At 43.5% G+C, this 13935-nt stretch overlaps 1 protein-coding gene across 1 annotated transcript in view; it reads right to left on the bottom strand.

Annotated features, from left to right (window-relative positions):
* LOC106612832 (KH domain-containing, RNA-binding, signal transduction-associated protein 2) overlaps positions 1–12223 on the bottom strand; it is a 122042-nt gene extending 109819 nt beyond the window's left edge. Inside the window, exon 1 of the mRNA XM_014214393.2 lies at positions 11804–12223. Within this exon, the coding sequence (XP_014069868.1) occupies positions 11804–11894 (91 nt within the window). The 5' untranslated portion in view covers positions 11895–12223. The remainder of the gene's footprint in view (positions 1–11803) is intronic.
* Positions 12224–13935: the final 1712 nt, after the last annotated feature.

The raw sequence follows: 13935 nt of genomic DNA, 5'->3' as shown, positions 1-13935 counted from the left end.
GTTGGAAGTTGCACAGAATTTTCACAATGTTCAAGTTTGCGCTCAGCAGACCTGAAATTTGCTCAGTGGTGGAAAAAATTTGAGGGAACATTGGTAGTAGGTGCAAGGCGCACTGGTTTGTGTCAAGAACTGCATCGCTGCTGGGTTTTTCACACTCAACAGTTTCTCTTGTGTATCAAGAATGGTCCACCACCCAAAGAACATCCAGCCAACTTGATACAACTGTGGGAAACATTGGAGTCAACATGGGCCAGAATCCGTGGAACGCTTTCGACACTTTGTAGAGTCCATGCCCCGGCAATTGAGGCTGTTCTGAGGGCAAAAGGTAGGAAATGCAACTCAATATTAGGAAGGTGTTCCTAATGTTTGGTATACTCAGTGTATAATTCCATGATACCTTTTACCACCTCTTTGACACATTGACCACCAAACTAGAGGGAACGGTATCTCCTAGCATGATAAATATAACTTCCAACATATATAATAGTGTAGTACTATGCACAGTACACGATAATGTGCAATAATGAAAACTAACTCTGCAATTATCAATTCATATAAATGCAAATGCTGTGAGCCATAGCAAGCTCCAATTTTGACCACCACAGTGTTATTCATATCATTACTTTCCTATCCTATCCTATATTTAAGCAATAACGCCCGAGCGGGTGTGGTATGTGGCCTATAGAGTACCTGAATACTTATTGTCTGAAACCCATGTTATATGAGACTGTATACCATGGGCATGACAGAACATTTATTTGTCCTGTTCTAATTACGTTTGTAACCAGTTTATAATATCAATAAGGCACCTCTGGGGTTTGTGGTATATGGCAAATATAGCACGGCTAAGTGGTTTATCCAGGCACTCCATGTTGTGTTGTGCATAAGAACAGCCCTTAGCCGTGGTATATTGGCCATATACCACACCCACTTGTGCCTTATTGCTTTAATATACCACAGCTTTCAGCCAATCAGCATTCAGGGCTCAAACCACCCCAGTTTATAATACACCTGAAGCAATTGAGATTCACTATGTTTGGCATCGTCTATGGGGGCACAAAGGGTTGAACAACAGGCCAGCCAACCACTATAAATGCACTGAATGCACTATAACTCATCACACCATCCCCAGGTCCTCTGCCAAGCACATTCCCCAGGTCATCTGCTAAGCACATAGAAACACTTCCTTCAGTGAGAGGTAGGCTCCTCTTGTCTGAGAAGGTGAAATTGAATGTGCACACTGGCTCTCTCAAGGTGAGTGCTTATTTTCTCCATGGTTCTGGCCATTACAGATAGAAGCACACCACACAAGATCTATGACTATACTGAAGAATACTGGTGAACATTGATACAGAATCAGTCCAGGTGAATGGCAGTCTCACATCGCAGGTAACGAATAGCTTTTTGACTCTGGGACTTCCCATCTCATCTGTAGGACACTAGTATTTATCACTTCCAGACAAGCACAACAAAACAAATACACACAGCCCCTTTAAGGTGCTCTGTGCAACTCCACCAGCAAATAGCCCTACATGTCTACATCCCTGTGAGTAAACCTTTAAAAATCTTATGATGTGATACACTCTAATCACATGCAGTGGCTCCTTAAGACAAATGTCCACTGCCAATTAAATTAATTTCACTGGTGTCTCCATGCAAATGACTGATTAGAACCTTTGTGAAATTCCTTACATAATCCAATGTGGGAAGAGATATCCTGATCAACCCAGTAGATTATCACCTGCTAATTATTTCTACCAGTTAATGGGAAGGAGCAATTTACACACATATGGACTATTTTCTCCCCTTCAGACATTAGTAATAGCTGGTCTAATCTTAAAATCCCGATAGGCTATTCGGATTTTTATATGCAATGATTTACATAAATGTATACTCATAATACATACATTATGTAAGCAAAACCTATACAGTGCTTTCGGAATGTATTCAGACCCCTTGACTTTTTCCACATTTTGTTACATTACAGCATTTTTCTAAAATGGATTAAATAATATCACATTTACATAAGTATTCAGACCCTTTACTAAGTACTTTGTTGAAGCTCCTTTGGCAGAAATTACAGCCTTGAGTCTTCATTAGGTATGACACTACAAGCCTGGAACACCAGTATTTGGGTAGTTTCTCCCATTCTTCTCTGCAGATCATCTCAAGCTCTGTCAGGTTGGATGGGGAGCGTCACTCCAGAGCTATTTTCAGGTCTCTCTAGAGATGTTTGATCGGGTTCAAGTCCGGGCTCTGGCTGGGCCACTCAAGGACATTCAGAGACTTGTCCCGGCTCCTGTGTTGTCTTGGCTGTGTGCTTAGGGTTGTTGTCCTAGTGTGGACCCCGCCCTGTGCAACTGGGTCCTGGACTTCCTGACGGGCCGACCCCAGGTGGTGAAGGTAGGAAACAACATCTCCACCCCGCTGATCCTCAACACTGGGGCCCCACAAGGGTGCGCTCTCTTCCCTGTACTCCCTGTTCACCCACCACTGTGTGGCCAACTCAATCATCAAGTTTGCAGACGACTTGATTACCGACAACGACGAGACAGCCTACAGGGAGGAGGTGTGTCACACCCTGACCATAGAAAGCCCTTGGTTCTCTATGGTGTTTAGGTCAGAGCGTGACTAGGGGGGTGTTCTAGTCATTGTACTTCTATGTTGTTGAGTTGTATGGTTCACAATTAGAGTCAGCTGATAATCGTTGCCTCTAATTGGGGATCATATTTAGGTAGCCTTTTTCCCACCTGTGTTTTGTGGGATATTGTTTTGTTCAGTGCATTGTGTGCTACGAACGGCACGTTCATTTTGGTCTTTGTTGTTTTGTTAAGTTTCACTTTGAAATAAAATATGTGGAACTATACGCACGCTGCGCTTTGGTCCCGTCCTTTTGAAGAACGTGACAGAATATCCCACCACACAAGGACCAAGCAGCGTGTTCATGAGGTAAAGGAGTTTTGGACATGGGAGGAGATCATGGGAGGACATGAGACCCTTCCTTGGCGGGAGTCGCAGAGGACGCAGGAAGGACAGCGACGACACCGGGGACCGCGGCCACAGAAATGCCAAGAGTTTTTTTTTGGGGGGGGGCACATGGGGCGGACGGCTGAGCAGCGGAGAGTGCCAGAGCCCGAATGGGAGTCTCTGGAGGAGTTCAATGAGGGATACCAGAGAGAGGTTTTGGCTAGGAGTATGCTGCAGCGCAGGCGTGCTGAAGAGCGTGACACCAGTCCGGTGCCATCTGTGCCAGCTCCTCACACTCGCCCTGAAGAGCCAGAGACCGTCAGGGAGGCGATGGAGAAGTTGAGAGAGAGAGAGGAGAGAAATGTTATGTAGGTGTGTTCTGCACGGCATTTGACCTGAAGAGCCTGTCAGCAGTCTGGTGAGTCCTGTGCCAGCTCCCCGCACCCTCCCTGAAGTGCGTGTCACCAGTCCGGTGCCACCTGTGCCGGCTCCACGCACCAGGCCTCCAGTGCACCTCCCCAGTTCGGTACGTCCTGTGCCAGCTCCTCGCACTCGCCCAGAAGTGCGTGTCACCAGTCCGCTGCCACCTGTACCGGCTCCACGCACTAAGACTTCCAGCAACAGTTCACAGTCCAGAGCTTCCAGCTACGGTTCACAATCCAGAGCTTCCAGCGACGGTTCACAGTCCGGAGCTTTCAGTGAAGGTCAACGGCCCGGAACTTCCAGTGACAGTCAACGGCCCGGAGTTTCCAGTGACGGTCAACGGCCCGGAGCTTTCAGTGAAGGTCAACGGCCCGGAGCTTTCAGTGAAGGTCAACGGCCCGGAGCTTCCAGTGACAGTCAACGGCCCGGAGCTTCCAGTGACGGTCAACGGCCCGGAGCTTCCTGTGACGGTCAACGGCCCGGAGCTTCCAGTGACGGTCAACGGCCCGGAGCTTCCAGCGACGGTCCACGGCCCGGAGCTTCCTGCGCCGGTGCCAGGGCAGGAGCCTTCCTCTGCGCCGGGGCCCAGTCCAGGCACAGCGTCCAGTCCCGCTCCAGGGCCGGAGTCTTACTCTGCACCAGTGCCCAGTCCAGGCACGGCGGCCAACCCAGCTCCATGGCCGGAGCCTTCTTCTGCGCCGGTGCCCAGTCCAGGCACGGTGGCCAACCCAGCTCCATGGCCGGAGCCTTCCTCTGCGCCGGTGCCCAGTCCAGGCACGACATTCAGTACCGCTCCAAGGCCAGAGCCTTCCTCTGCACCGATGCCCAGTCCAGGCACGGCGTTCAGCTCGGTGCCATGGCCGGATCCGGGGTCTGGGCGGGGCCTACAACCCGCACCGGAGCTGTCACCGACACTAGGCACCCCCCTACCCTCCCCATTAGTTTTCAGGTTTTGCGGTCGGAGTCCGCACCTTTGGGGGGGGGGTACTGTCACGCCCTGATCATAGAGAGCCCTTAGTTCTCTATGGTGTTTAGGTCAGAGCATGACTAGGGGGGATGTTCTAGTCATTGTGTTTCTATGTTGGTGAGTTGTATGGTTCCCAATTAGAGTCAGCTGGTAATCGTTGCCTCTAATTGGGGATCATATTTAGGTAGTCTTTTTCCCACCTGTGTTTTGTGGGATATTGTTTTGTTCAGTGCATTGTGTGCTACGAATGGCACGTTAATTTTGGTCTTTGTTGTTTTGTTAAGTTTCACTTTGAAATAAAATATGTGGAGCTATACGCACGCTGCGCTTTGGTCCCGTCCTTTTGAAGAACGTCACAAGGTGAGGGCCCTCAGAGTGTGGTGTCGGGAAAATAACCTCTCACTCAATGTCAGCAAAACAAAAGAGATGATCGTGGACTTCAGGAAACAGCAAAGGGAGCACCCTTTCCACGTCGATGGGACAGCAGAGGAGAAGGTGGAAAGTTTTAATTTCCTCGGTGTACACATCACCAACAAACTGAAATGGTCCACGCACACAGACAGTGTGGTGAAGAAGGCGCAACAGCGCTTCTTTAACCTCAGGAGGCTGAAAAAATGTGGCTTGTCTCCGAAAATCCTCACTAACTTTTACAGGTGCGCAATTGAGAACATCCTGTCGGGCTGTATCACCGCCTGGTACGGCAACTGCACCGCAGGGCTCTCCAGAGGGTGGTGCGGTCTGCACAACGCATCACCAGGGAGAAACTACCTGCCCTCCAGGACACCTACAACCACAGGAAGGCAAAAAAGATAATCAAGGACAATAACTACCCGAGCCACTACCTGTTCACCCCGCTTCCATCCAGAAGGTGAGGTCAGTGAAAAACAGCCTCTATCTCAAGGCCATCAGATTGTCAAACAGCCACCACTAGCACAGAGAGGCGGCAGCCTGCCTACCAGACTTGATATCATTGGCCACTTTAATAAATGGAACACTAGTCATTTTAATAATGCCACTTTAAGAATGTTTACATATCTCGCATTACTCATCTCATATTACTCATCTCATATGTATATACTGTATACTGTATCCTTCACTATCTATTCTTTACTATCTACTGCATCTTTTCCGCTCTGTCACTGCTCATCTATATATTTTATACTTATATATTCTCATCCCATCCCTTTACTAGATAGTGTGTACTAGGTTTTGTTGTGGAATTTGTTAGATATTAGGTTTTGTTGTGGAATTGTTAGATATTAACAGTTAGATACTGCTGCACTGTCGGATCTAGACTCATAAGCATTTCTCTACACTTGCAATAACATCTGCTAACCATGTGTATGTAACCAATAAAATTTGATTTGATTTGATGAGTGGCTTCCGTCTGGCCACTCTGCCATAAAGGCCTGATTGATGGAGTGCTGCAGAGATGGTTGTCCTTCTGAAAGATTCTCCCATCTCCACACAGGAACTCTGGAGCTCTGTCAGAGTGACCATTGGGTTCTTGGTCGCCTCCCTGACCAGGGCCCTTCTCCCCCGATTGCTCAGTTTGGCCGGGCGGCCAGCTCTAGGAAGATTCTTGGTGGTTCCAAACTTCTTCCGTTTAAGAACGATGAAGGCCACTGTCTTCTTGAGGACCTTCAATGCTGCAGAAATGTTTTGGTACCCTTCCACATATCTGTGGACAATTCCTTCGACCTCATGGCTTTGTTTTTGCTCTGACATGCATTGTCAACTGTGGGACCTTATATAGACAGATGTGTGCCTTACCAAATCATGTCCAATCAATTGAATTTACCACAGGTGGACTCCAATGAAGTTGTAGAAACATCTCAAGGATGATCAATGGAAACAAGATGCACCTGAGCTCAATTTTGAGTCTCATATTAAATAAGTCTGAATACTTATGTAAATAAGCTATTTCTGTTTTTATAAAACCTTTTTTGTTTTGTCATTATGTTGTATTATGTGTAGATTGATGAGGAAAAACATTTATTTAATCAATTTTAGAATAAGGTTGTAACGTAACAAAATGTGGAAAAAAGGGAAGCGGTCTGAATACTTTCAGAATGCACTGTAACTGAAATAGTAGAGTGCTATCATTGGTATCATTCCAGTAGTATTGGCAGCTGTGGTATAAGCTGCATAGCCTACAGTTATAGCAGCAATGGCAGCATGCTGGTACAGTAGTGGTAGCAGTGGAGGCAATAGCACGTTTGTACCAAGGGTAATGGAGGCCTACCTTTTTTAAAGACAGTATTGACACATGGCTTAGGGGTCTAGCTGTCAGCTTCTGAATTACAACTATTTTTGTCTTATTAAATTGTTGAACAAGCTGACTCTTACGGTAAGACCACATGAATTTCACGTGATCACATGTGAAGCCACATGTTAAATGAATTTGAAACAAATGTGACAACACTGGGACGCAAAATTTCGCAGTGTAGTTTCATGAGAACATGAAACTACACGTGACAACATGTGAGAACATGAAACTACACGTGACAACATGTAAGCACATGAAACTACACGTGACAACATGTGAGAACATGAAACTACACGTGACAACATGTGAGCACATGAAACTACACGTGACAACATGTAAGCACATGAAACTACACGTGACAACATGTGAGCACATGAAACTACACGTGACAACATGTAAGCACATGAAACTACAGGTGACAACATGTAAGCACATGAAACTACACGTGACAACATGTAAGAACATGAAACTACACGTGACAACATGTGAGCACATGAAACTACACATGACAACATGTGAGCACATGAAACTACACGTGACAACATGTAAGCACATGAAAACATGATCTCATATGAAATAAATGTGACAACATAAGGATGAAAAATTTCAACATATGATACCATGAAATTACACGTGACAACATTTAAGCACATGTGAAAGCCCAGATGTCAAATGTCATTTAATTGACATAATTACAATTTAAACGATCATGCAGGTTTTGTCTAGTTCAATATTTGTTCCATGGACATCCCCAAATATGTTTTTAGGATATTCTCAGAATGTTGTGTCATGGTCCCCTGGAGGTTTTCATCAAGTTGCTGTGAAAATACATTAAATGGTGTTAGTGTTAAAGGACAGTATGCTGATTATTTGGAACTAAACCTCACTTGGGATTTGAACTCCCTCTTGGTTGCTAGCTTCCTGAAGTTCCTGCTGAGGCACCAGGTCTATGGACATAATGGAGATTGGCTATATATTTTTCGCCAATAATATATTTCTGCACTTTGCCTAAAGTTGCAATAAAAATAAAGTATATATATAAAACAACGTGAAGCTGTTATTTCTTTAAAATGACAGTATGCTGCTGTATTCTTCTGTCAATTACTGTAACATCTTGGACTTTAAACACAATTGGGACTCATCCTTAAATTGAATTTGAATTAATAACCCTTTGGTCACTAGCAAACTGAAATGTCCTGCTACAGTGAAACTACACCACCAGATCTTTGAGTGTGAAAGAGATATGGCCACAGACTTATTGGCAAGACTGTATTTCTGCACTTTGCTAAAAGCTGCCCAGAATCAAGTAAATAATTGTACAATTATCCCCAGCAACGTAACATCATTATAAAACTAGCATGACTCAAGGACATTCTTTGGGGATTTGAACTTGCAATGTCTTGAGTGGGAGTGCATCGATGTTTCTACAGTGCCACCAGGTTCCTCCTTACTGCTTGGAACATATATTAACACACTCTCAAAAAAGAAGGGCATGGTTAGGGTACATTGTTGTACACTGGGTTACAAAAAGGTCAAAGGTACACTTCACAGGTACACATATACACTCAAATGGTACAGTTTGGTACCTTGTAGGTATGGGAGATTTTTCTACCCAATATTTTGAATATACTGTAAGGTACGATCATCACTGCACTTTCAATTAAAGGTGGGGGCAATGTACTGGTTGGGTCTCATTAGCATGTTTGGGGGCGTGGTCAAATATATATGTCAACCATCAGTGGAAGTGTTGTATCAGTTTAAGTGTTTGACGGTTATGCCAATGCAAGTTGAGTACCTCCTTGGTCAGAAATGAACTGCACTGTAAAGAGATGATTGTGCTGTTTCCAGTAACGGCAGCTTGTTAATGTGAATTTGATGTTTCTTAACTGGAAACCTCTTGTCAGTAAGTTACTGTAAAAGTCACAATTACTTACTGATGTTTCTCCTGACAACATGCACATCACTTGCTGATTGGCATAAACAGTGGCAGTCTATCTTTTGGTCTCCCATGAAAGGGAATGTCATTCCAGTTAATGTGTTCTGGGGTATTCATAAACATACATTTTGCACACTGTCAGTTCTGCCATCTTGTTAAAGGCTGACATATGTCCATGTGATACCAAAGAGCCATATGATATTAAATGTAATGCTAATCACCATGTAACTGTAATGCTCCCTTACCTACCAAACCGTCAAGTCAGTGAGTGATGGATTAGCTACAATAAGATACTGTGCATTTTACAATAACCAACTTATAACTATGAACTTCCTGTGAACCAGCTGCCATTAAGCTTGTTGAAAATGCATAGTGCCCACTTAACTGCGCAGCGCATCACATGTTCTGACAAAGATTGCAAAACCAACATTGTCACAAGAAGTGCTCAAACTTCATTAACATAACGATAAAACCACTTAAACTGGTTCAACACATCCACTGAGGGTTGGAACAAATATAATATATTTTAGACCATACCCCCAAATATGCTAATGAGCCACTGCCAGCACATTGCCCCCAGCTACATTTCAAAGCGCAGTAATGAGTGTACGTAATGCTATGTTCGTAACCAAGTGGAAAGTGGGAATTTATCACATATGACTTGGAAAAAACTATTTGAATGGCCCTCCAACTGGTAAGTACTATTGGGAACTTCTCCCACATGCTGATCACCTACTAAGGAAATTACCTTGATAAGAGCAATTTTCGGCAGTTAAATGTAACAACAAAACATTAACAACAAAACATTATATATAAAAAGCTATCTATTAATATGGTTTTTGAACTCTATATTTTGTTTACAAGCATGATAGCTGTACTTTAAGTTAATGGTTGACACAGCTTGTTGGCCATTAGCCAATTGGCATTTCTCAATGAGTTCAAAGCACATGAATGCATTAAACTGGTATTCACGAATTGGTTATGAACGCAGCATTATATGGACTATATTGGGAAGAAAATTGTACTAGATTGACCCCACATGTACCCTAAAATATATTGTGTGTACCTCTTCACCTTTCTCCCCAATCGCTGCAACTCCCGTACGGGAGTACAGACTCAGGAGAAGGTTGAGAGCCATGCGTCCTCCGAAACACAACCCAATCAAGCTGCACTGCTTCTTGACATAATGCACATCCAACCTGGAAGCCAGCTGCACCAATGTGTCGGAAGAAACACTGTACAACTGGCAACCTGGTCAGCATGCACTGCGCCCGGCCCGCCACAGGAGTCACTAGTGCACGATGAGACAAGGATATCCCTGCCGGCCAAACCCTCCCTAACCCAGACAACACTGGGCACCGCCACATGGACCTCCCGGTCGCGGCCGGCTGCGACAGAGCCTGGGCTCGAACCCAGAATCTCTGGTGACACAGCAGTGCCAGCCAGGAGGCCCCTCTTATGTGTATCTTTGGCCTTTTTGTACATCAGGGAACAACACTGTACCGCAACCATACACATATTTAAGAGTGTGTGGATATATGTTCTTGTTAACAAATAACCATCTGGTGCCATTGCTGAGACATTAATGCGCTCCGGACCAAAAGGTTTCTATTTCAAATCCCGAGAGCATTTATGCACATTTCGGGCTAGATTCTATCAACTTTGCACTAACGGACACCTACATAGCGGTGGTTTTGGTGGCGCAGGACGTAGAATTGCGTTAGAGCTGTCAAGTCCACAAGTGACTCCCTGGCATTATACCTAAAGTGGACATTGCAATTGGCTGCACAGAGCTGTACTAAGAGAAATCCCATGCAGCCTTGTTTAGAAGTTGGAACACTGAAATGTGATATGTAATCTACATCTTGATTAGGCTGATAGAAATCCTCATTATTTTCTTTAATGATTTAAAATGTAAGTGTCATTATTTCTATATAACCTACACTTTCTCGTTCTAAAATTCTAACCCGAATAGGACAGGTGTGGCTTCGTGACAATGACCACACGAGCAGCTGCTCACCGATTTAACAGGTCTAATGCAGTTACACCTCCGACACAGCCAAAACAACATCTATGCAGGTGTCAGCAATCGTGTGCTTGATCTGATTAAATCTAGGCCTAATGTCAAGTGTCCCTGAGCACTGTTACTTTTTCATTAGGGTTGTCAGATAATTGCGCGATTATTAACTTAATTCCAGGCAACTTTTACATTGAAATCATGTGAAATCATGTGAAAACGTGATAACATGAAACAACATTGTTAGCCATTGCTGTTATTTTTGGCATTGTGACATTTCACATGTAAAATCATGTGAAAATGAGTTTGCAAATGTGAAATGTCACATGTGAAGGATTCAAAACCAAGTTTTCATATGTGAAATGTTTTGGAACACTTCACATTTGATATTTCACTGAGGTCAAAACCATTCTGTAAAATACAGTCCTGAAGATCTCCTGATGCCAAAGTCACCCATCAGCACCACTAAACCATAAAATCTCTGCTTCTATGGATTGGCCCATTGGGGGAAATAGTTAGGCTACTTCTCAGGGATAGGAATGTATAGGATGGCAAAGCCCCACTATAAAGGAATCACCAAGGTCAAATGTTCTGTAGGAACACACCCCTCACCCCTTTTTAAAAGTGTAAGAACACTTAACCCGACCTGCCATTCAAACAGCCAAGTCTCTATTTAAATATTGTTTGTGTGTGCGTGCGTATGTGTATGTATGTGTGTGTGCGTCTTATCTTCATCTGAGCTTCTGTGACGACAGTCTGACATGAAGTGACAAGCGTGTCATTTATTCGGGAAAAATTAGTACTATTTAGTAAGATGGAATTGAGGTCGACATTGAATTTAACTTGGGGAAAGTTTCTCTGACGATCTGTCTCCCTTACAAATCCAGTAAAATGCCCTGTATTCTCTCTCGGATGGCACTGCCAACACCGATGAGGAACCTTTGAATAAATAAGTTATAATAGCTTGGCTACCTAATGAATTTTAACACAGCTTTGGTTACATTAGTCTGATTCATTAGAACTGATAAATCCACTATTTACAGTCTTGTGCTCAACAAATACGCAGTAGCTAATCAGTACAGGTATCCACCCCTTCATCTCCAAAAATACAGCGTGGCTGATGCCTGTGAACACAATGGACTAGTAGACAAAACCGGTAAAATCATCTACAACACATTGATTGATAATTGACATTCAGAACCAGCCAACATAATGACACGTTACCTTCGGCAAGCAGACGCATCGCATGAACAAAGGAGGAGTCCAGCGTATCTTTTTCGGCCATCAGCTCCGGTAAGTATTTCTCCTGATCCATGGCAAGTGCCTCTCCTGTTCACCGCTTGTGCAGGTGAGACGACAAAAGTGATGAGCTTCGGAATGCGCGTCTCTCTTCCACTAGGTAATTGTCTTTATAGGTACCGCAAGAAAAGCCGTAAGGAATCTCTCCAATTGCTTGACTGAGAACTGAAAGGAATTCAGAGCTATAAACACATCTCCCTAAATCCCGCTCAATCGCGACTCCCTCCTGAAGAATCACCCACCTTAGCTACAGAGGGACTGAGTGGTGATTCCCGCCCCTCTGAAACATGATTGGTCATATCACAGGACAGACTATTCGCAAACAACAAATCTTTACACTGTTATGATAATACGATGTTGTAGTAGGCAACACCGGATATTTTCCTCCCTCCCCCGCTGTCCATGGTGCTGAAAAGGTTTCATTTGGAAACAAGCAGTTGGGTGAAGATAGGCAACACAATGCACCTGTTCTATATGAATGAAACGCCATATCTTAGGCTATGCATGTGTTGTGTCCTTGTCTTGTCATTAGTATTCTATTTATTTTACTATTCATATTTTGACAACACATGTGTGGCAGGTGAGAACTGCATGGCCAGTCTGGAATTGGTTGAACGTATGTAAAGCAAGAGACCTCTTACACAAATCAAACACCTCAAGGCATTCTTGATAATACAGTTTTTCTCAATCCTACAAGCATTTATTGGAACAATGTTGTCGATAAGACCTTTTGTAAAACAGTAAATGTGTTTTCAAAATGCAATTGTCTTCTCAAAACATAAATAAATTCATCAAAACTATATTATACATATGTAGGATTGTTATTTGATTACCCTGTTGCAGGATAACTTTCCTAATATGCAGGACACTTAAAACGTGTCATGTATTTAAGGTTTAAAAAGGCTTCTAAAGCTTTATAATGGAAGGTCACAATATCAAAAACAATGAGTCAGGGCTCTATTCAATCAGATCCACTTTAGCCGACATGCACATAGCAGTTGTTTTGGCGGTTTCGAAGGTGGAACTGCGTTAGAGCTGTCACATCCAGACGAGGCTCCTGGCATTATACCTAAAGCGGACATTGACATTGGCTGCACTGAATGTGAGATGTACTGTAATCTACACCTCGATTAGGCTGATAGAAATCGTCATTATTTTGTCAATATAGCCTAAACTTACTTGTTCTGAACTTCTAAAGCAAGTGAGATGGGTGTGACTTCATGACAATGATCAAGAGCAGCTGATCACCAATTTGACAGCTCTAATGCAGTTACACCTTCGACACAGCCAAAACATCAGCAATGCGAGTGTCAACTATTGCCAGAGCCAGACTACTGCATTTAGGGCCCCGGGCCCTGACCTCCGGCTACACATTTTGTCATGAGGCTAAGAGAAAATGTTGCCGTTTTAAAGCAAATTTCCTCTAATTCTACAGTTTTTGCCATGGGGCAGGGAAAAACATTTGCTGTTTTATGACTCATCTCATGCTTTTGTTCACATTTTGCCATGATGCTATAGCAGGTTAACTCAATCTGATTGAATCCAAGCCTTAGGAGTAAACCAAAGTTACTTAGAAGCAACCCAACTTCATTCTCTGCATCTCTGCATGTCCACAATATTGCAAAAATCTGAACAATTAGACGATCCCCATTGCCTAGAGATCTTTCCATATATTGTACATGGTATGACACTGATGTGGGGAATTAGCATATCGTGCAGTAGTATTTACTGATTGCCGGAAACAGTGAACAGAGTTACACACATTTCTCTTCTGATTGAAACAATGTGTTAATATTCTGTGAACAAAACACTTAACCGTGAATTTTGTATTCACTGATGACATTTGATTTTAAAGTTTTGTAAAAGGTCTAAGATTTGCAAATCAGCTACTAAGGCAAGAAATGTATTTGAGCATTTGATCATTGCTGTTCTACTTCCGCTAAGTTTCAACACAGACCCCAAAACTGCTTGTACATGATTGAGAAAAACTGTATCTACACAACATCATTTACCCATTACAGTTGTCACAATAGACTTCCAACAAAAGGCAGAAATAT

Source organism: Salmo salar, chromosome ssa01 (genome assembly GCF_905237065.1).
Source record: "Salmo salar chromosome ssa01, Ssal_v3.1, whole genome shotgun sequence".
Taxonomy (NCBI): domain Eukaryota; kingdom Metazoa; phylum Chordata; class Actinopteri; order Salmoniformes; family Salmonidae; genus Salmo; species Salmo salar.
The sequence above is the reverse complement of the archived record's forward strand: the minus strand, read 5'-3'. Positions and strand labels throughout refer to the sequence as shown.